Source organism: Haliaeetus albicilla, chromosome 21 (genome assembly GCF_947461875.1).
Source record: "Haliaeetus albicilla chromosome 21, bHalAlb1.1, whole genome shotgun sequence".
Classification (NCBI taxonomy): domain Eukaryota; kingdom Metazoa; phylum Chordata; class Aves; order Accipitriformes; family Accipitridae; genus Haliaeetus; species Haliaeetus albicilla.
Genome location: NC_091503.1, coordinates 21,937,927 through 21,963,042, shown reverse-complemented (window position 1 = coordinate 21,963,042; position 25,116 = coordinate 21,937,927). Strand labels below are relative to the sequence as shown.

At 37.3% G+C, this 25,116-nt stretch overlaps 1 protein-coding gene across 2 annotated transcripts in view; it reads right to left on the bottom strand.

The window, feature by feature from the left end:
• CDKAL1 (CDK5 regulatory subunit associated protein 1 like 1) overlaps positions 1-25,116 on the bottom strand; it is a 419,452-nt gene that overhangs the window by 156,274 nt on the left and 238,062 nt on the right. For both annotated transcript variants that reach the window (XM_069809205.1, XM_069809203.1), the window contains exon 10: positions 4,172-4,338. In XM_069809205.1, the coding sequence (XP_069665306.1) occupies positions 4,172-4,338 (167 nt within the window). The remainder of the gene's footprint in view (positions 1-4,171; positions 4,339-25,116) is intronic.

The window sequence follows — 25,116 nt, the reverse complement described above, 5'->3', positions numbered from 1 at the left end:
ATTTTCATGAGATTAACAGCCTCCCCTCAAATGACAAACATCTTTAAGGACAGAATGGCATTTACCTGACAGTAGTACCTGAAGGCACTGGGAGCCACTTGAGAGCCTCAAGTCGAGTTAGAAGCACCCACAGCTTTCCTTTGCCCCCTCCTCTGCTCTAGTCCCACCACTCCTGACCCAAGGGAAGCTTTCCTCCTCATCCTCCTCCTCCTCCTCCTCCCCCTCCCCTTGTGCTGGCCTCCAGCATCAGCAAAACAGCACAGCTGTTGGCTGGCTCTTCTTAGGGGATACTAAGAGACTGATTCCCAGATACAGAGGCAGATGAAACACTCCCGAGATGAGTGGCAGCTTCTGTCCCTCCATTTTTATTTCCAGAGAACCTGTGAGTGTGGGCACTACATTAACGAGTCAAAAGACTCACAGCGCCAAAGCCCAGCCACAGACCTGAGCGTACGGTACAAAGGAAACATTGCCGACACCTTAAACAGATCTCTGGTCATGATCCCATCCACTGTACACTTTCTAAGCAGACAATATCTCAGAGTATGTTTATGAAATGATTTTTCTCAGGAAAAAATATGAACCTGTAATCACTTTTTGGCACTTGCAAATAAATTTCAATCTATAAGCAGTTTATCAAGCAGCTTACCAAAAAGTGGGCTAAGTATCTGTTAATGAAGAAGAAAGCTATTCCACCTATATATAGAAAATACATGTAGTATGACAAAGTCATATTATTTTAGTCCGCGGATACAATCTATTTTCCTGAGAACCACCAAGACACGAATTAATATGTAACTGAAGTACCTCAAGTATAGCTACATCTTAAAGATCCACCTGAGCAACACAAACAATGTAAGCTGGGCATATTTCAAAGGACTGAGATGTGGGGCAAGGGCAGCAAAACCACCACTCAAGATACCTCCCCTCTGTGTATGGCTCCATACACAGCTAGAACACTTTGTGCAAATTAGGCTTCACTTGTATATGAAATGATACATTTTTAAATTTTTAGTCCTTTATTCAATCATATTATCCATAGGTGCAACTTTTTCCTCATTCATTGAGGACATGAGCATTGTCATTATGGTCCAACAAATTCTTTGCTTCTACTGCAGCTGCGCCACCTACAATTCATGGCATTAATCTGTACATCGCTGTTCTTTTTACTTCCAATCTCTTCCCACTCTGACAACTGAAAGGTGCAGAAACTCCAGCGAAGAGTAAAAGAAACCTGTGAATTCCAAGCACTCAATCATGCCAGTGACCTCATGCTTTGAATGATCAGAGATTAAAATACATAGCTATTTGAAGGAAAACAGATATTTGTGAAATGTTTTAAAAACTTGTATTTAAGTACAAAACCAGTTCTAATGGTAGAGGAGTTCATGCACTACTACAAATCAGTATTTAAAAAATTTACATTAGGTGTTTGGAAACTGGTATTTTTAAAACATTAACTTACAACTGAGTGTTATTGAAGAAAACAAATCTATTTATATAAGCTTTGTTACTAGCTTTGGAGGTTACAAGAACAAGACAGACATAAAAGTGGCCAAACCTTTTACCTGCAGGTAAGCTCCAATAAATATGGCAAAAACTGTAAATTAATCGAAATAATTGCTTTTAGGCTGAGTCTCCAGGGAAGCTCTGTCCAGATCTTAAAATTAATTTATGCTTTTACATGACTGCTGTTGCTCTATACCACTTATCAGACATGTGTTCATTACTAAAGTGAAATACACGCTTGCCTAGCAGTTGCATACGTACAGTTCTATGCAATTGCTGAAGATTTCTTATTTTTTTAAAAAGATACAGGATTGGAATGTCTTTTTCCTTTTCATTGGATATAAAAAGTGACATACAATTAGTACATTTTTCCATGTAAAATTTTTTTGCAGAAAGCCAAACAACATCCTAGTTAGCAACATGACTCCTAACAAAATAAATTCATAAAATGCAGCACCTTTTAAAACAATTAATAAAAGATGTTTGCAACCAATAACACAGCTTCATACTTTTCTTAGGAGATAACAGAATTACATCTGGATTTTATCCTAATCAACTGACATGAAGGTTAATCAACTTCTCATTTCATTTGTTTTGTTTTTTAAACAAATCATAGTTTTGCCCTTTCCTCAACCAGAAAGTTAAAAGCACATTCCCCATAAGACGTTTATTTTGTCTGGTGAAAATGTATACAGGAGACTGCCAGCATTCCCTAGTGATCTTTCAGATACAAGTCTGGTAAGCTTGGAAGAGGGGACTAGACAAAAATGCAGAAGGTAAAAAAATTTTTACAAATGTAGTTTGCCAAATCATCAAAATTATTTCACTGAATTACAAGCTCAGAAATTCTTGGTCATACATGAAACACAGAAATGTGATTAAATAATCCTTAAAAAACATCATATAAACTGGAAATCATAAGAAACACTGAAGAGGACAAGCAACAGCAGATGTTGCTATTATACAAAAAGGCTGGTGTACACATAACACATGTTTGCACAGTGACATTCAAGACACGCATTTTCAATAGGCTTTCATGAATTCCTCTCATTCTGCCATCACACTTAAAGATGCATCTTTAAAGAGATTAAGAGTACTTTTCCTGAATATGAGTCAGGTCAAAGAGAGTCCTACCTACAGCACTTTCTAGAAAATTCAGAAACAGGAAGATTAGAGAACATAAATCAAAACCATTCACAGATTTGTGGCATGCTCACACTCACTAAGATGGCTACTGACTGAAGGAAAGCAATATACTTTCCACCTTGCTCAGATTATATCAAATTAAGACTACTACAGTGCCCCTTAGAAGTTTCTTATTTCCAGCAACTGATTTTTTATTTTTTTTTGAAAAGCTTCTGAGAGTACTCATAAGATGAGCAGCAGTGACAAAAGTGGCGGTCTATGCCAAAACACTTTTAATAATGCGACTTAAAAATGAAAGCAAAGACACTAACTGAAAATTGCTAAAAGCTTGATTTGCTTTTGTACAAGATGCTGAAAAAAGTTCAAATAAACAGAAGAAAAACTTGTGACAGATTTGAGAGTTCAAGACAGAATGCAAAGCTCTAAAAAACACAACCAAACGACTTCCTAAAGATTTCTGTTTAGTGTGTTGTTAAGACTCTATCTTAGTGAAGTGTATGTTAAACAAAAGAATAAAATAACAGCCTGTGAAATTTCTTGCAGTTTTCTACAGCTTCTATTCTTTAGCTGCTGAAATGAAAAACTGCTTATTCCTATCAAGATTAAATTCCTCTAGCCCATGCGCTTCAACGGGGAGAGATGCAGTTATGGCACTCTGGTGAGAAAATACTGTCCTTGACATCTTAAGAAAATGTAAGTGCAACTATTAATTCTGTAACATCTTGGGGAAAGCAGCATGGACACCACCTATTTATCTGAACATTGCCGATGCAGATGGTTACAGAATTTACCTTAAGCTATATCCTTCCTTGCTGTTTCCTCCTCTTTAAAGTTAGGTTCTTTCTTATAAACAGTTCCTATGAATTTCAATAAATTAATTTGGCGACAGAATCCAACCAAATCAACCTATATTTGAGACAAAACTCTCATTTCCTGCTCAGCACACATACGATATTCTTTCAAATTCACATTGTTGTACACTTTGTTGCTTCTGATCTCATTGAACTACTTTGTTACAATTTTTTTAACACAGATTACACTTAGACTTTCCATTTCTTATCATGGAAGCTCTACACACTCTCAGAATAGCATTTGACATAGGATAATGAATATGTCGTTGAGTGAGACCAGCATAGTGTTTCTGGAAATATTTGTCTGAGGTGTAGCAGGAAGACAAATTCAATCCCATAGTCCATCGCCTGCTAATGACATTTCTTTTACTTCTTGGAAACACTAGACATACACACAAATGCAACGTCGCTATAATAAAGCTCCACAGGTCAGAGACCTCAGTAATATTATCATTCCAAAATGATTTGAATATCTTATTATCTCGATAACTTGCTCTGTCAGGCAAATGGCTTAACACTATTAGTCTAATTCTATAAATTTACTTGAAATCCGTAATTTTTTCAAGCCACAGCTTAAAATGAAATGCACTATACACAAGGTTCCATGCTGACTCACTCAATGAATGTCTATGCCGGCATATAAATGATTCTCTTTTCTTCCTTACCTCCAGATGCTCTAAAATATAGGGAGGGTTTGTCATGCCAAGCCTCAGCATAGCTCCCTCAGGAATAGCTTCAACCAGCTTCCACAGAAGCGTAGGGAGGTCTGTGCCAATATCTCTGCCGTAAGCCCCTGTGTCTTCACTGGTCAGCCATATCTCACAAACACCCTCTGTGAATAAAAGAAAGAGATAATTAACAAATCTGTTTTAGAGCTGTTTATTTTATCATACAGCTGCTCACTCTTTCTAATGCAGTATTTCACAAGGCTATTATGCAGCCAGACTGGGTATTCAATTGCAAGGGGGAGGGAAGGAGAAGGAAGGCTTATCCCAGGGGTAGCAGTGGGTTATTAAGTTCATTTTATGAGCACAAGAGTGCTACAACAATGCTGTAAATTATCATTGCTGTGGAGTGATTAACATTCACAGCCGATGACTAATTCTGTGCTGCCTCTACAGCAAGGCAGTCAAGTTTCGTACTTGCTCTATTTTTTGAGTCTAATTCATTGAACACCACAAGTTACATTACCCAAGCAAAGAGTTTGCATTAATGGTTGTTACTAGTAGTTAACTTATTAACTGGTAAGCTTCCAATAAGCAAAAATTGCTCTAAAGCACAGTGATTAATAATCCTCCTGGAATAACTATTAAAAACCTGTATTCTTTAAATTATACAATTAGCAATGCAATATTAAGGTTGTCCTGAAAAGGTTAGTGACCACTGCATAATTGAGTGATAGTGTTGGAAAACCTGTTTCTGGGCAGTTAATACTTTATTTTCCATCAATCAGGGCTTTAGGAAGTAGTATATTTGATTTATATTGTAAAAAGCAGTGACCTTGAACACTGATATTTGGTAATACTATCCTCCTGCTCAAAGAGGGGAAAGATTGCACCACCCTTTAATAATAGTCGAAAGCAATGAGGTTTCACGCAGCCTCTTTTTATCAGTCTGCCCAGCTTCCATCCTTTTTGCAATGCAATCCCCCTCTCCCTCCTCACCACCCCAAAGCAAGAAATAAGCCATCGAAAACAGGGTGGCTGGGAAGAAGACTCCTGTGATTCCCAGTGAGATGAGATACCATAAACTCAGTGAAGAGTTAAATTTCTAATATCAATGATGAACCAGTAAAGAAAACATCCAAACACTACTACAAGACGTGTAATTCATCAAAGCACTCTTTGGACCAGCAGAGTATGTATTGCAAAATATAAATGTTTATGTTACAAATATATACTTAAGATGAGGAAAACAAACACATACCCAGACTTTAATCACATAAAAAGTAACAAACCTAGAAAACCAGAAGCTTTGCAAAAATGTGAACTCAAGACTGGCACTTTTAAACTCACACTATAACAATAAAGGTGGACAGCGGGCTATGCTGAGCATCACAGTTAATTTTGTTTGTTCAGAAAAGTTTTCAAGGCCATTTATTATTTAGAACTAAGAATACTTAAAAATCAAGGTAAACCAAGAAGCTCAATACTTCTTAAGTTTTGCTTCAAGAATAAGTTAATGAGAGAGACGTATAATTCTGTTCTTGTAAGAAGTCTGGTGGAAAGCATTCCTGACATACTGCTCTTTGGTTATGCAGCTTGCAGTCACAACTTTGTAGTCACACTCAGTCTGAGCTCCCCTATGCCTGATCAGGTATGCAGAATCTGCTAGCAGTATACAATCACACCTTGGATTCCACTGCAGTTGCTAATGTTTTTGGAATTCATCTCACCACAGGCAGTACCACACCATGAAACATACTCTAGGGTTTGCCGCCTGCCCTATATTTTCCTGAGATATAGAAAAAAAGAAGTGATTTATAGGATACTTTTTAAAAATAAGAGAAACAAAGGATCTCAATCATGCCTAATGTCCTGTTGGTTTTTTTTATATGAGTCTCCAATAGCCAGGAGAACACTGCAAAACAGAGTAATTCTCATTTTTAAGCTTTCAGTCTAAATAGTTGCATGAGTTTTGGGTTTGGTGGGGTTTGTTTTGTTTTGGTTTTGTTTTTTGTTTTTTTTATGAAAATGGCTAATGGAATACTGCCTCACAGTTACCAGATTAACACTGAGGAAAAAAATAAATCACTGGCTAGGAATGGAAATAATGTTCCAGTGGAAAACAACAGTGAGCTTTTAAAACTGCATAGGTGGGGACCATTAGCCCCCTGGTGGGCTGAAACTTCAAATTAAATCACAAGAAGAGGAAGCAGCTGTAACAGTAAATCAGCAACAACAGGAATAACTGTCTCATCTGCTCTCCGATCAGGGTGTTAAACAACTAGAAATGGGCATAATTCATGCTGAGAGAACCAAGGATGTAGTCTTAACATGGGGGGAATGGACACCTGTATTTTATGAGAAAGTTCATGTCCCAGTTTCAGGCTGACAAAATGGATCTTCAAACACTGAAAGCTGCTCCGCGTGCTAAGTATTTACAAGCAGGGTAAATCAACTTTGTACACAACTGTGTGTGATAGAGGTTTGGTGTCAACTGTTGTCAGGCTGTTTATTCTAGTCCTTTTGCATCCTGAGTTTAGGAGTCTAAACTTACACCAGGTAAGAGGAGAAAACAACAGATCTCTCAAACAGTATTAATAAAGTGAACCAACACTTCTCATTCTCACTCAAACCCTTTCCCCTCTAAACTCCAGCCCTACATAGGAACCTATTTAGATCCACTGTCTAACCATGTACAGTATTTTTTTCCTTTTCTTTTGCAGTGAACCACATTTGATTATTCACCATTCTGTTACTGGGCAATTTTGGTGCTAATAAAAGCAAGCTGATTTTGTAAACAAGAAAATTGATCCAAACTGCAGAGTTTGCATGTGCAAACTCAGAGCATTTGTTACAGTATTAAGGCCAATTATCATTATATTCAAGTAATTACAAGTCTGCCTTTGGTCACAGCTCATAGTTTATTTCTCACTCTGCCATCACTACCCAGCACAGAAGAGTAACCTCAACAGCTGGCTTCTGATCTCTGCTCTGCTGTAATTGGAGATGACTGAGAAAGATAAATGTTGGAAAAAGAATAGGTTCCAAGTAAATTAAGGAGGTTCTGAGCCTATTCCTTCTCCAACATTTCAATATAAAGAATATTCATTGCAGATTATCTGACAAGGGTTTTAACTTCATTTTTGTGGGGTAGTCTAAACAACCCTTGTCATAAAGAAGACAAGAAATCCAACAGTTGTCACTTTTACAAGATATGTGCATTTCTGCTTTAGAGAGCACTTGAGAAGATTCATTTCTTTAATAAAAATTTTCTAGTGTTTTTTATTTTGCTTTATCCTCATGCCACTATTGTAAACACTGTTTTCAGCAGTAGTAAACATCTTTTAAATTGAAGGGAAATGTACTCCATCTGAAAAAATGACTTTACTTCAAACTACAAAAACATCTGAAGGTGTTAAAATATCAGACACTAATCCCGCTGAAATTCTCCTATTTGTTAACCTGCTGTACCTTTATACAAATGAAATTCAATCACAAAATCCCCTTATTTCTTTCTTCTCCTTCCCTTCTTCTTGTTCTCTTTCCTGGGAGATTTTCTAATGTGAAGAGGAGTGGCTTCTCCAGCAGCACAATCCTCTGCAGGCTGCCTCGGTGGGAGGCCCCCAATTCTGACCTCAGTAGCCCACATATGCTTATCAATAACTGCTTGACCTCCTTACTATTCCTTCTCCAACAGTGAATTCTTAGGGCAGCCTGCAGTGCTGTACAGACCATAGAATACCTCTCCCACTGCACCACAGAAATCTGAAAGACCATCTGCCAAGGGGAGGTCTGACTTAAATGTTTGTGAAAAACTGCCTACAGACATGAGGACAATCAATCTGACCCTGCCATTCCTGATCACACTCTTAGAATTAAAAAAAAATCATAGCCAAAGACAGAGAGAAAGGCTTGGAAAAATCCAATTCATTTTAAATGTGCTCATTGTTCAGAATGAGCTTACCCTACACAAATGTATTTTCTCTTCAATTATTTGAGTTTCCCCTTATTTATTCAGCATGGGTTTTACAGGCACTATTTACATATTTGATACAGTGCATGTGCTAGATGACTTTGCTGAATCAGTGCCTTAACTGAGAAACTGGGAAAACATCTGTGTACATACCATACCACTATCAACCTGAATATAATGCAAGTTTAAACAGCAACTGAGATTTGAGGGAATCAAATTCCTCCTATACTTCTGAAGTACTTTGCAAGCATGGATTCACCATGTGAGTCCAGGCCTCCTCTTAGACAGTCAGTTCAACCACATGGATCACCACCAAAAGTTCCTGTGGCAGGGATTTCCTGAAAAAGTGAAGCGAACTGGGAGCAACTCACTGGTGCTAATGGAGTTTTGGAAGTATTTGTTTCCAGTTCACCCAGAAATCCCTATTTGATCTGTATATACACAGGGATTGTAGAGGACAGCAAGAATGGAGCTACACAAAATGCTGTACAAACACACCCTATCCCAGACTCACAAAGTAACTCACACCTAACTGTCACAACTAGAAACTGCAGGATATCTGGCGAGCAGATGACAAAAAAAGTAGACCGAAGAAAAAAAGACAGGTGTAGGTACAGAGCTGGTGAAAGAGACAAGCTGTCAGGCTGTGATTTAATGGATCAACGTTTCTTCTGTACTTTGGAAAGTGTGGGTCAGCTTATGATTCAGCAAGGTATCATTCAGGAGAATGCAGTCCTGCAGCTCTGCTCACAACATGCTACATCCAAACTGGTCCCATCACAGTCTCACTTCTACTTTAAGGGACAAAGCTCTAGGTAAGTGTCTTATAGTCTGACTTTCTAGAGGATCTTTATTACGCCCAAACATATTTCCTTTTTTCAAAAGATCTATTTTTTCACCCTCCTGGACAGTCTTAGGGAAGTGAAGGACAATTGTACACTCCTGTTTTCTTACTGCTTGCCACAAATAGCAGAACAAGATCTGAACGGCATCATGAGTGTTGTCTGACCTACCGGAATGCAACGCTTGGAGAAATCGCTAGGATCCCCAAAACTCCTGTTAAGAGAACACCTAGCAAAAGCATAACTGGCTTAACTAACCCTTCAGAACACAGGAGGAAGCAATGGCAGGAAAGTCTGTTCAGCATTAGTGCACATCAAAACGAGGACCAGAAAAATAGTTCTCTGAATTGTCACTATTAGAGTCATAATCAATAGTTTTTAAATATCTCTTTAATAGTATAAATTGCCTTGAAGCGCTGATTAGTATTACATGCAGGTCTGCTACACACAGTGACTTAATTTAAAAGCCTGAACAAATCCCATTTTATGTGGTCATCAGGAAAGCCAAAAGGCAAAGGCAATTCTGTACACACAGTGAAAATTTCTTTTTGTGGGATCACAGAATAGCTTAGGTTGCGAAGGACCTCTGGAGGTCATCTAATCCAATCTCCTGCTCAAATCAGGTCCAATCAGATGAGGTTGCTCAGGTCCTTGTGCAGTTGTGTTTTCAATATTTCCAAGGACAGAAATACCACAGCCACTTTGAGTAATCTGTTCCAATATTTGACCACCCTTAGGGTAAAATATTTTTCCTTGCACCTAATTGCAATTTCCTGTGTTCCAACTTGTCCTGTTACCTCTCATCCTATCTCTGTAAGACCTGTCTGACTACAAGACAGTCCAGCTCTGCCTTCTCTACACCCTCCCATTAGGCACTCGTAGACAGCAGTAAGATCTCCTCCTAGATTTCTCTTCAAAAGCTCAACAAATCCACTTCTCATGCCTCATGTGCTCCATCCTCCTAATCATTTCAGCGGCCCTCTGCTGAACTACTCCAGTATGTCAGTAAGCCTGGTCCTGGGGTGCCCCAAATTGGACTGAGCGCTGCCTCCGTGAGGTCTCATAATTGCCAAATACAAGACACTAGTCACTCCCCTGGCCCTGCAGCTGCACTCTTGCTAATAGCATCTAGGACACAGCTGATAATTGCATAGGGGTTTCTCTGCTGACTCACGTTCATCAGCTTGCCAAAAGGAACTCCAAGGTCCGCAAAGCTGCTTTCCAGCCACTCAGCTTTCCACATCCATACTGCAGCATGGTGTTCTTTTGTCCTGGATTCAGGACATTTTACTTGCCTTTGTTGCACTTCCTGAAGTTATTGTCAGTCCGTTTCTCCAGACAGTTGAAGTCCCTTGCAATATTAGCCCTACCCTCCAGCCAGTCAACTATTCCCCCAATTTGGTATAATTGCTCAAAAATTGCTCAAAAAGCATTCTATCTCACTGTCCACATTGTTAATAAAGGCATGAAATACTGGCCCCGGTATCAATCCCTGTGAAATGTCATTAGTAACCACCAGCTAGACTTTATACCATGGATCACCACCCTATGAGCGTAGCAGTCCAGCCAATTCTTTCGGCCACCTTACCATCCACTTACCCAGCCCATATCTCACCAATCTAATAATATTATAGGGTACTATGCTGAAGACCTAGCTAAATTCAAGGTAAAAAAAAAAACCCAACCAAAAAAGAAAAAAAACCCCAAGCAAAACAGAAAATCCCAAAACAAAAAAACCCCTCCACCCCAAACCCAGAAAACCAAAACCAAAAAACCCAACAATCCCCTATGCCCCCAAAAAACCCCAAACCAACCCACCCCAAAACACCAGAACTCAACAGCTTTCCCCTCCTTCTCAAAGCCAGACATTCTGTCAGAAAAGTCACTCAGGCTAGTCACATGATTTGCCATTGGTAAATCTACGTTAGCTGTTCCCAAACACCTTGTCCTTCGTGTGCCTAGAAGTGGCTTCCAGGAGAGTTTGCCCCATAGAAAGTGAGGTTCACCTGCCCCGTAGTTCCCTAGATCCCCCTTCTTGCTCTTCCTGAAGGGCAGGGTGACATTTCCCTTTTTCCAGTCATCAAGAATCTCCCCTGATTGTCATGCCCTTTGAATGATGAGAAAGAACAGCCTCATAATGACATCAGCCGGCACTCTCAGCACACTTGGAAGCCTCTCATTGAAAGATTATTTCTGTTACTTCTGGATGTCAGTCTGCAGTTACAAAAACTACAGCTATGTTTTGCAAGTGCTTAGCTCAGTACAAGTCTTTAAAGCAGTTGTGGTTTCTACTGCCCACAGGATGACACATCTCTTAGAGTGCTTAGGAAATGAACACAGTAACTTTTATGGTCTACATGTTTTTGAGAACAAATGTGTTTGGGAACTAATATGAAGTGACATACAGACCAAGTTACACTGACTCAGATTATTCCACCTATGTAGGATAACATTATTTTAAAAGTAGAACACTCAACAATATCACTTTGGAAGATTCTGTTTGGCAATGTTGTCTACTACACTTAGTAAGGAAATACAAGATACTTTTTCTTTCTCCTTGCCAAGATGCTTAATTTAAGTAAATGTTTGCACCCACAAATGATCAAAGTTCTCATGTATTTATATACATTCTATACATTAGTATATATTCATGGTATGAAATTCTTAAACTACATGAAGCCATAACTGGAACTTGATTTAAAGAATCGTTTACCACAGACGTGACATAGGTACTTACAACAAATTCCTGATCCTGCCAACCAATGGAAAAAAGTTTGGGCTATATCCGCAAACTCCAAAACAGAAAAATTAATCGTGCCTTGGACCCCCTTAGCTCTTCTGGCAATTGCTTTTTCAAAAATATGAAACATCCCTTGAATTTTGGTTAGATTAAGTTCTCTTTCCAAAAAGTAAAACATGCTATCTCACTTACTTATATAATAAGTTGTAATCAGAGCTTAAATGATCTTTGACGCAGAAGAGTTCAAGAAATAGCTTATGAAGCTCAATGCAAAAGAGCTTAAGAAACAGCTTGATTCTATTTCAATGAAAATGTGTTAATAAATCTCAAAAATTTTGCTTTATACATTTTTTCCCCTCAAAGTGCATTCATATTTCTTGTGTTATTTCATGTAACTTACAAAGTCAAATCAGAGCTCGACCATAGTAAAAAAAATAACAAGCATTAGGTCTGCTCAGTAAGAACTTTTCTTAATTACTTTTAAGTTACAATCACAAAGCTTTCTGGTTTTGCACAAAATTAAAAAAAATAAAAATTCCCCCTCCCGCCCAACAACAAAACATATGCAAACACTTCTACTACCACCTTTCACATTGATTTTTAGGGTTACTTTGGAGATTTTACCAGAACAACAACACACTGAAATGTTCTGGCCCAGCTACCTGTCTACTCTTCAGTAACATCAAGCTAACTTTAATGTAAGGATACTCTACCATCCGCTTCATATTTAGATGTGAAGTCTGATAGAAGAATCTAATAGCCGTATGACTAACGGTGGCTTTCCATTTTATCTTCTGTGGTTATGAAAGTGGAAGGTACAAATGGATTTATTCAAGGTTTTCCTTTTCAAAAGTCATGCATCTGAAAGATGAAACTGATGAAACTGATTATTTATATAAATTCATTGCATAAAAGTCTCAAAACCAGAACTGCTCCTTTTGCAGCGAATGCTTCACCGTCAAGGCATTTACAAAGGAAGTTGTAACCTGTGACTGTTGTAGGGTTTAGCAGTTTTACAATTTGTATCAAATATCGTTCCTTTTGTGCACTTCTGTGACTACATTGATAAGCAAAGTATGTTGATACAAGGAGTATTTTGAAATAAGGAATAAGAAAGCTTGTGACAGTAGTAAAAGTTTAGTTAAAATTATTTCTTCTTTGTATGGTATTAACAATAATTAAAAAAAAATAGTTAGGGAGTTCCCAATAAAAAGCAGGCAGCAGATAGGGCCAACTGATCATTAAACACCAAAGAGAGCATAAGAGGTTTCTCTCTCCCACAAAGCAAACCCTTGTCCTTGCTTATAAAAGAGGTCATTCTACCCCTATAGGGACCTCTGTTCCTAATAGCTTACTGCTAAAGCATAAACTAGCAGCCCTGTCTGCTCATTTTGTAGCTATAGTGCTTTAGCAAAGGGGGGAGCGAGGGGGGAAGGGAACAGTATAATAGGTCACTTGCTGCTGCAAACAGCATGATAGCTAAACTTTTATGGGTCCAGTTTCATTCTGCTAGAACAACAGAGACTCAAAAGGGCATCAAGACAGTCGGGCCAGAGAAGTTTGCTCAGTGCCAACATTGCAGCACTATGCATCTTGCTTTCAAGGAGGATTAATGATACCATATATCATGATGATAAATTGTGTTTTGTAGCCAGTTTGAAGAGAAAGGGGAGGAAAGGATTTTGAAAAAACTGGAGGGAAAAACCGTAGTTGAATTTCATGAGCTGGTCCTATTTCTCAGGCTGAGGGATGAGGAAGTTGTTCTTTAAGAGAGAAGTCTGTGCTTTTTCTGCTGGCCACCTGCCTATGACCCTCCTATTTCCAGGCATGCGTGTTACCTACACAATGGCCTGTTTTTAACGTTAGCTCTTGCACAAATGAAAAAAAAATAAAAAATTCCACTCAATCATTACACTTGCCAGCTGAAAAAAAGATAAAACTGAAATTTGCCATTCCTTATACAGACATCCTACAAGAATCAAGTTGGTTTCCAGAGACCGTGGACACCTACCGCCTAAGTTAACAGAATAGAAGTCTTATGCGTATTAATGATCAGGGACAGAATTACCTGATGTTAATTAGTTCTTTGCTGAACCAAGAACATTATTCAAGAAGCAAGCTCAATCATAGGCAATGGTACATGCATCAAGAGAATAAAGCATAAAGGACTGGGTGACCATAGGGAATGGGTTTTGCAAAAAGGGACTTAAACACAAAGGAAACCTATTTCAGAAAACAGACAGGCCTGAGTTTAGAGTTGCTGTTTTGCAGCCCTGTATACAGCATACAGATATGCAGGTCCCTGAAGCGTGGAATTACTGTTCTCAGCTCTATGCCTCACAAATACACTTTGTGAACTATTGATATGCTCATGTTGTTCTTGTACTATAAGCAGAGAAAGAGTACTTGACCCTCCACCAGAAGGGTCGGTCTAGCACCCTGCAGAAATACTCTTTAGTTACTGAAAAGAGAAAGAGCAAAATTTCCATAACTTAAAAACTGAAGAACTAGAATTTATTATTTTTATGCCTATTGTAAAAACACAAATGAGAAACCTGCTTTGAACTCTGAATTCAAAATGAGGCATATGAGAAATCTTGTTTATGACTTAGGAATTCACTGGGAAACGAAGAGTAACGTGCCACTCATTACAACATATGCTTACTGTTTTAAAACCAAAACATAGGCTATCAGTCTGCTGTAGATGAAGTATCAGATGCAAAGGGTCACACACTGCACAAATTCAAGGAAATGGTCACGAGCTGTAGGCATATTACAGGATGCAGTGCTAATTAATGGAGGCTTTTTACTGAGTATCCATCTCTGTAATGCTAATGATTTTGGATTAATTTAAACAACATGTTTTCATGGAAACTAATTCTTGGGAAGTAACATGGCATATCAAGTTTCAATCATTAAAAAAGTTTGTAGCCAAGCTAAATAACTCTCTTAATCTGAGTTCAGAAAGAGAATAACTTACAAATTTTACAACAGCAGCTTGCACACAAGCTACCAGGGCACATTAGAGATATTTGACATGGAAAGTCATCCTCCGGAAAGCATTCTCCTGCCCAAATTTCTTGCATTTTCGAGAGTTGAATCCTATAGTCTTGTTTCATGCAATGTTTCTGACTTTTTTTTAATAGGTTAACAGCTAGAGTAGAAAGAAACCACATTTTGGCTATTTACAGATGACATTTTAAAAATTACCTGAAAAGTAGTTGGAAATAATTTGGTTTATAATAAAATGTTGAAATTTTAAAATGCAATCAAAGAAAGAAGATAGCTTATGTCTGCCTTTGACTGAAAAGCTAACAAGAATGAATAAATAATCTCTGCTCTGCTACATATCCCAGGATTAGGAGAGACATCTTTTAGAATGTTACATGTTCTGATCACAAGAAAACCCCCAGAGTTAAGAATAAAGCACTGTAAGTGACAAATATAAAAGTGTCAAATGCTTTGTTTCACACTAAGTTATGAGCCAAGATATAATAATGTAAACTTCAAATGGCAATACAGACTACAAAAATACTTTAATAAAAAAATGTTTGTTTTGCTTTGTTTTTCAGCAATCTTTCTATATACCACAGTCATCTTAAGTTGAAGTACTGAATTCTAAGTAAAAGACTGATTTTAATTACAATTATTCTTTGCACGAAGTGAGAAAATAGCTGAAGAATCTGGCAAACTGCTACCTCATAGAATAAAAGAAAGCAGGGAAAACGCTCAGCATGTGCAAGGACAAGGCGGTCAGCTATACACAGAATGCACTTAGGGGACCCCAATTCCATAAGCCAGCAATACAGAGGGGTAACGTGTAAATACTGTTTCTGAGGATGATAATCCTTATCTAACGTTACATCCTCACAGTACTGTAGATAACACCATTCATTCATTAAGAATAATGTGGCCTGTATCTGCAAGTGTGTCAACCTGTTGCTGCACCTGATTATAAGCTAAAACAGTTCAGCAGCAAGTCACTGAGTAACCTCAAAACTAAAGTGGTGGTTTTTGTTTTTGTTTTTTTTAAGAGAAAAACCATAATCAGGAAAATATACATTAAAAATTAGATAGGCTACAGATAGAAATAACATCATAATCCCAATTTCGACAAAACCCTGCTTTAATGTTCAGTATTACTTAAAATATTTTCTCAAATGGATGGTATTTTTTCTGCAACTCTAAATGGGTCAACTTGACCAAAAAGGAGAATGCTTGTATAGAACTAGTAATATAGTTTCCCTAATTCTAAATCATGAAGTCATTTAAGTATATCTACTGAATGCTCACTGAGTACCAAGAGCCTCTTTGGTGTGTAATCACCTTAATCTAAATTTATTAAGTATTCAGTGATACACCACCAAAATATATCATAATCAGAACGCAATTAAAATCTGCTGGAGATGTCCACAGGGAGGTCAAAGTGAAATCATTCAAGAGTTTTGAAAGCTATTAATGTATTTTTCTCATACAGATTAACACCCATTAAAGTCTCATTCTAGAGAACAATTTACCTTTTGATCAACTTATTATATGTCAATATAGGAACACAAATTAAATCAAAATTAAGAGAGATGAGCTTCTATTCGGGAACCTTTATCAAAAGAATATCCAAACGGCAATTACTGAATCTTTTCAAGACTAGAATTCAAACAAGAGCCTAGTCACTCAGAAAAATAGTTTATTATTCCATCTATAAAAAAAGAGTAGATGACACTAGGAAAAAAAATTTAAAAAATTATTGATAATATGTATTATCAATATCTAATCAATATCACATCTAATAATCTAATTATCTAATAATATCCCTATTTGTTAAATAGTTTTTCTTTAAACACTTAGTAGAAGTCTACGAGTGTTATACAAGTTTACCTTTGTCTTCATTTAAAATTTTCTGTAATGTGTTCCTTATACCTATTACCAACACTTCTACATCCTATATTTAGCTCTGAAAGATGCAACCCAGCGATGTCATTTGAGGAAAAAAATTATAAAGGTATTGAACTTCACAAATCTTACAACAGCTGCTCAGCTGCAGTAACTGCTAGAAAGCCATCATCAGGAAAATCATGACAAAAAATAATACACTTGCCTTAAAGACTTCTTTAATGAGTTATCCCTAACATTAGACCACATTTCCCTTCAAACCAAGTAATTGCATTTCAAATACTACTTCTATGCACAGCAGTTTTAATGTTTGAGGAACAGTGCTGTTATTACTTGTTCTTTTGTTTCTCGAGATGGCTTTTCCATCAGGAGTACTTTTCATCATTTGACAAAGAGTTCAGTTTTAGGAGACTCATCCAACCCACAATGGGCATGTCAAAGCACCAGTTTATAGGTGATTAAGGAGAGGATGTGTATTTGATTTTAGAAAGGAAAGGAGCATGGAGGGAAGGCTGGAACTGCAGTGTGTGCACATGTGCTACAGCAACACATCACTGGGACAGGAACACAGAAAACACCACGGCAGTTAGGGCGAGTGGTGCGATTTGTCTGGTATGGTACTCTTGCGAATGACCGCTGCTTACCAGATGTTTCAAGGGGCAGGGGAAAATCAGTTTGGAGAAAAATTCTTCCAGGCAGCAGCAGTTCAGTCAGTCTTACATAAAATCTTCACCAGTCAAAAATAAAAAGATAAATTCTTTGAATAGCTTACCAACCAGGTATGTCTTTTCTGAACAAGCACAAAAATCTTGTGAATTCTCTTACTGCTAAGTGCTACTCACATTATATGACTTTGTTCAGTTTGATTATAGAAGCTGCAACGGGCAGTGATACTAAGAAAACAATTCCTTGTAAATAAGTTTCAGGCCAAAGAGTCAGAAGTATTGAGTGAGGTTTTTCTTTTGTTGTCACTACTAAAATATTCAGCCTTTCAACACTTACAATAATATTAGCACAGCATATCGATGACTAATCCACTTAATAGTAGCATTGCAATTAAGTCATAGAAATCTACGACTGATACGTGGCTTCAGAATTCCACAAATAAATTATCTTTACAAGAACTCAAGGAATCATTTTCTTTCAGGACCCTATGAGCCCTGAAGATGAATTCCAAAATATATTTTCTGAAGGCATCACAAATCAAACACAAATGCTATTCAGAAACGTTCCTCCTTTTTCTGAAAGAAATATGATCCAATAGTTAAAGGAGTACTTTTTTGCATATACTGGTATTTTCTGATTATGATAAATGGGATATTTTGTAGAGCAGTTTTACTAAAAATGCCAAAATGCATATCACTAAGTTGCATAAAGAAATAAAATACATACAGTGCACTACAAAGTCATCAAATATCTAACCCAAAGCACGACTAAAAAAAATACAAATGTATACTATCATATATTCTGCACTGTTGCAGAGGAAACATGCTGCATATACATATGCCATTTGTCACCTCTACATATGGAAACAAGCTTTAGCAATGCTAGAGACAAGAAGAAACCCAATGAAAGGTCTGTTCTTCCTCTGTTTTAGAAATGGGAGAAATGTCTTTTCGTACACAGCATGTTTTGACTGCCAATAATTCCTTTTTAACAACATGAGCTTTAGCCTGGGGTCATGTGCTCTAATTTACAAATAATCTAATAAAGGTTTACAGTGACTCGTAAGTCATAGCATAACATGTCTTTGTGTCCCTACACAACAATAACAACAATTTGGCTGCAACTTAGAACATGTTGAACACCTTTTCATTTTTTTTCTAGGAAGGGAAACAGTTGGTTAATAGAGATGGGAATAAAGTGCCTTTTTGAGTTTACCATACCTTCAGAAAGATTCCTTTCTAGTATTTCCTCTCTCCTACCTCCACCCGCTAGTGAAATACAGAAAACAATTACCTATTTCAAAATATTGCCTCAAAAGAAAATTAAAAGGATACCGTAAATTCGAAATAAGGATCACAGAATGCAGTGAAACATGTAAGCATAAACCAAAAAATGATGCACGAGATGAAAACACTTCCCTGAGACCTACAGAGAACCTCTAGATATATGTGCACTACCTCAGCTCAGATACTGTTTGCGGCTCAGCCATGGGAAAGAAGCGTTTTAAGAATGAGTGTGAACACACGGACACAAACAGAAATCAGAGAAACGAGCAAAACTGACTGTGTTAAATAACACCACACACAGTATTAACTACAGAATGGCACAGAAAAATAAACTGAAACCTCTTAAAAGAAAATTTTCAAAAGAAATACCTTCCTTTCCTCCAGTTGAACAAAATATCAAGTCATCTTGGGATTACAATGAAGTTTGCCCTCATTTATTTAGGTTTAGAGTTACTATTCCAACAAGGGTTTTGATGCCACTCTTACTTATGAAATATTAGTTTAAATCAATCACAGTGGTCTGTAGGAATACAGAAGAATGGACAAGTTTGAGCTTCTATTTCTTAAGACAACTTATGTTTTGCATTTACTAAGAAGTGAGTTCCTAGATCCCGATACTGTTATCCTGAATCCTCCTATTCAAGTCTCCAATGTGGATTCAGATTCTTTAAGCTTGTATTTAAGAAATATATCTTTAATCAGAATACCTAAGAAAACAAGGCTTGCATGATCATGCTGTGCATGTATCATTCTATCCCAGCAACTTTTGAACTCCTTGGCCATTTTCTGTCAAATTTGACTGAAAACTAGAAATCTCAACAGTAAGTTCCCACAAGTTTCATGAATACTAGTAACCAGCTGGAGAAGCATGACCCAAACGGGTGTCCCACCTAGGGGAAGTCAGGCAGGACTCTGCCACTACTCAGTTTATTTGGCTGCAGCCACCAGGCTGGATTAGCTACAAGTCCTCCATGGCAGGGACATCACAGGCTCCATGAGGAAGGAAGTGGGGTTCATACTGGTGGAAAAGAATACCAGCACCATAGGGCACCAAATTTTAGGAAAGCCTGCTTTACCACATCATGAGAGTTGGTCTGCAAATAAATACTGCAAGCATTGCATAACTACAAGTACAGACTCACAAGAATTTGCAACTTGTAATTACAAGTCCAACTACTTTAGTTTACCTCTACTTATACCTAAAGAATAGTATGTGACAATAATCAATAGTATGGGACAGTTAAATGATTCTCTGTCTTCAAGTTGTTAATATTCTTTATTACTAGGGCTTCAAGCAATTCATCATACCATATGCTTGAATGCAAGCCACTGGAGCAATAGTTTTTCTGCATATTCTCTCTGTGTACGTTTCTATGCATGACAGAACAAATATTGAGACTCTCTGACAGTCTCCATTTTATTTTGCAGGTCTGTTCCAACACATTTAACTACAATGCATATCTCCTCTCTTTCTTCCCCTTCAACCTGCCCTGTCAATGACCTTAAACCCAATTTAAATGAACCACCTTTTGCTAGTAACGAGAAATAATTCAGCCTCAATGATGGTTTGTTAAAGCCTCTCTCATAAAAGAAAGCATATGCAACTTTTCAATCATTTTGAATCATACGAGGAGTTTTTAGCTTAAAAAAAAATCATTCACTAGTGACATTAGGGAGGCTGGACGTAAGTCAAAGTTCAAAATAAAATAATTTATTTGTTCCAGCCCTTAATTATAAATTTAACATAAGGGAATCATAGCCTGAGCAATTTCTGTGCCGCAGTTTGAGAATGACTAGGTTTTGCTGCTCTCCCAGATTGAGAGGAAGGATTTAATAATTCTCCCCACTGCACATAAATGCTTTTTTTTTTCCCCCTCTATAGAACAGCACACAAAATACATGAAATTAACAGCAGAAATTATACAAAAGAACTGATGAAATTCACTTTTAAGCAAGTCCAATAAGGACATTTAATATCAAATGCATACTCTGAAATAATTACAGACAGATCTACAAATGGATTCAGGTTCCCAGCTCCCATTGACAGCCTAGAACACTGAACTTTTCTTTACAAAGGTATTTAAACACCTCTGAGCTTATTTTCAGGATATATGAACAGGGAACTTGGTTAGCACATTTTCTATGGAGCCTGTAATTGTTCTTCAACTTCACATGAGAGTACCTTTCTGGTACCTTTTGTGTTTATTCCAATCACTGAAACAGAATGATATAATAAGACTGAAATTCTGGAAAAGAAGCAAAAACTTGCAAAAATGGACTCCACTTCAGCCCAGATAAACAACTGAACATGTAACAATCACAATGTAGAAGTGTAATTGATTTAGAGAAGGACGATTCATATGAAAGTGTCTGCATCGTTAAAAACAGGATCATAAACCAAAAAGCTCTGTGCTGCTAGACACAAACTGTATTGTGTCTTGCAAGAGCGTCAAGTCTTGGCAAACATCCAGTTGTTGAAACATTGCCAGGCACATCAGATATATATTAATGCAGGATAATCTGTAAGAAAAGCATTCTTTCATAAACATTTTTTCTTTGTAAAACCATCAATCAACTTCCTAGCTGAGCACCATGTGGCTCAGCTTAAGAGATCCTCAGGAATGCTTCAGTGTCCATAAACCACCGATTTCACAGACTTGGTGCTTTTCAGTGCCCATTGTCCAAGGTATTTGCTGAAGTTATTTGGCCGGCTGTCAGCAGCTAATTCTCATTTGTAACTTGGGAAACCAGCAGCGGGAGGTTGCTCAGACCTGACTAGTGACATCCTCAGCACCAATTAGCCAAGGTGCAGACTGCCAGTAAAGAATTTTTTGCAGTCCAAATTATTTTATAGGAAGAACAGGAACATAGAGGACCACCTAAATATCTGTCATAAAAAGAACTAACACAAGCATCTTGTTATTTAGCCCACTTTAAACCGCAAAGAGAAGCAAAATGATACATGTTTTTGTTCACAAGTTGTATTTCCTAATGAAGATATATTCTAACAAATACAAGCACATTGGCATTTCAAGAGGCAGGTATTGTAAAACTAAAACAAAGCACAAAGTTTCCAGAGAAATCTTACTACAGAACAGTAATTTTACATGAGTTATAAGGACTGACCTGGACTCTCCAGGAACACAAATACACTGAAAGAATGTTTGAAACTATTTCTACACCTAAAAGAACTCTACTGACATTTTGTGGAACTTGCAGAGTCCATCTCAAAGTGTTAATTTCTGCCTCTCTATTCCATAGGAAAATGGTAATTTACTTAAGCATCTGATCTTCAGAAGAGCAGAGGCCACTCGCTAGTTTCTAATGCAAAGCATTCCAATGTCACTACTTAAAATGTATGTTCCAATTTCATAACATATATTAAAGCACTGTTATTTCTACATAATTTCACAAGAGTCAGGATGAAGAAATTGGCATTAAGTCAGTCGGAGAAAATATAAACAACCGCACTATAGCTTAACTACTGGATGAATGTCTTCCAGTCATATTTATGAAACATGAGGGACTGGATGACTCCATGTAACAGCAATAATGCATTTCATCTCAGACTCAGGAGTAACGTGAATACAACCCAATTTAGAGGTGACTAAAAACCTGAAAGATTTTAGATGGCCTACATATCACCAGTTTGCTGCCTGTATCATGTTCTAAACAACATGTTAATTTAAAGAAATAATACAAACTAGGGCATATGTCATGCATTACTGCTTTTGCTTGGACATGTCCCCATAAGCTGGCTTGAAGCAGCTATCCCAGGCACTTATTTATAGGAAGAGAATACTAATGGCACAGAAGTCAGCAGAAACCTGTTAGAGGACCTTGACGAATATTCTGGTGACTTGAAGTTACAGTACTACTAAAAAAAAAGGGTGGCATTTCAAGGTAGATTGTATATGCTTACATGAGCTACAAGCATAGCTGTGCCTGTAGTCTGGTCATACTTAATTTCTTTAAAATTGGTTCTTTATAAAGAGTCACATAACACTCTGTAATATTAACATTATTTGTTGATGCCTAAGTGATCTCAGTAAATAAATAACATTCATCTTATGCTACGAGGAGCACTTAATTAGCTCTCTTCTAAATTGCAAACACTCCATGGCGATGTCACCCATTGGAGATACGATTTTTCTTTCAAATAATGAATGCATTTTAGAAACAAGAAAATAAAGTGTTTTTTGAAAGAGGGCACTTCATCTTTTTTCTGTTTCTATAACTAAAAAGTCAGCAGATAAGTTTTTTTTCTTCTTACCATAATTAGTTCTAATATGGTAGGAATGAATATGAGCTACACAGTGACAGGTACTCTATATCATCAACTCAATGCATCCTTTCTAAAAATCGCACTCTTAAGTCATCAGTTTGGATATTGGAAATGAAAAGCATATACATGATAGCTCTCAACAGATGCATTCATCTGAAGTAGTTATTTCACGAGAGGTTTCTCTTTTACCCCTTCCTTTATAGAGTGAATTTACAACACAACTTTCAGTACTGCTTCAGCCTAAAGGCAGGTCTCGGTAGACACCTCTTCATCACCCACCAACAATCCTTTGCAGACAAAGCCTGACAATCAAGTCTACTTGCATTGCCAAGTCTGTTCTGCTTCTTTCAAGCCCTTATTTTGCTTCTAAGGGTCCCGTCCTACAAGAAGCTTAACAGGATCTATATTGGATCTACAATGGTCCCATTCTCCTGTCTGCTGCATGTTTATGTCCCCTACCTTACCTTTGCACAAAACCAAACAGCAGGCTGAGGAGTGAAACTTTTTTTTTTTAGCTTTCTGTTGAAAAACAGATTTTGAAGAGGCCTTCTGTTTGGCTGCGCAATGAGCAATGGAATCAGAAAAGCTAGTTGGAAGGAAGAGCATGTGACAGTGGACAGTCCTGACACTGACCAACGTAAACTGCTGCAGATAAGCACCCTTAGAAAGAACCAAAAGATGTATTCAAGGGGAAAAAAAACCCCACCAATGACAAAAACAAAACAAAAAAGGATGGCATCTTAAATAGTCATAACTTCTCTCCAGCCACCTGTTTCTCTTCCCTTCCATTCTGCAGTGAAAAGGAAAAAGAAACTCATTGATTAACAGTGACTAAACCTTACCTCTCCCCATCCTCATAAGGCTACTTTTAATCTGAACCAGCTCTCCAGATGTTCACAGAGCAGCCACAGAGTGTATCATCTCAGGGAAGAGGGCAGTACAGGAGCCAGTACAACGGGCCAGGAGTGGGAAGAGATTGAAGCTGTCTCCCTGAGCTCACTGCTGGCTTCTGTTAGCTTTGAAAATAAAACTTCACATTTTGCCTGTTCATTTTAGGGCTTCTTTCCCTTTAAATCAACCTCAATTTTTCCTAGACCAGTCAGTAGCTGTTCAGCAAAGAAGTAGCTACCGTGTTCCACTTACAGGCTGCAAAATTTCAGCTTTCACAAGTGTCGCAAAGTGTTTTTCTTTATACTTACAAAGTTGATAAAGAGGATCTAGGAAAAGTTCTGTAGTAGCTACAATTCCAAGTTCAAACCTAGGATGGCGCAAATCAAATCAGTCCTGTATTATGCCAAAGGATGTGAATAATATTTAACTTCTCCATTTCTGATGTAAGAGCACAAGCCCTACTGAGCTTCAGTGTGGTTTGTTTTAATAATTGATATGCTGCAAAAACATTCTGCATAAAGAATGCATCTATTAAGTATTTAAACTAAGTATTTAAAATTAAGTATTAAAAATACTATGAAGAATTTAAAACGTAAGAGATTAAATACCTTTGAGCCCAAAATTGCATGTTATATGTAGGTGAGTTATATTTTATTCTGGTACAATCATATCCACATTCTTAATGAAACTCCCTGCCACATTTAGGACAACTTGTATTTATGTCAGTGTTAATTACATCTCCTTATGCCTATGTGAATTCACACATTTATTACACTTTTTTTTCAAAATTCAGTCAACATACAGACAAAACAGTGCACACGGATTTCCAAACAGTTCTCAAATGTCCTTCACCAATAACTTTTAGAGAAAGTAGTATCTCATAAGATAGAGGGACTGACGCCTCTTGTGGATTGCCTTGCTACAGATAGGAGGCAACCATTAGGAACAATTTGCCAGTTTTTACAATATAGAGAAGTTACCAGATTTACACTAGGATTGGTGTATCCAACAGACAAACAATCTGGAAGAAGTGTGGAATAGGGACGCGAGAAAAATTTGTGATGACATAAAATTGTCTATAGGAAGTCAGAATTAAATTCACTGTAACAACTTGCAGAAAGTATACTGAATTAACAGGTGATAATAATACAGCCAATGAAAGCCTATGCAGATAAACACAAAATAACACACCATATAAAAAACCCAAACCAAACCAAAAATAAAACAAACAAACAAAACCTGAGAAGGATGGGCTCAGAATTATTTACTATAGCCTGGATAAGGGAGATAATTTTTTCTCTAAAGATTTTTGGAAAGCATTATCTGACTAATTAGCACCAATCAAAGAAAGCTGGCAGAATGTTAACACTGA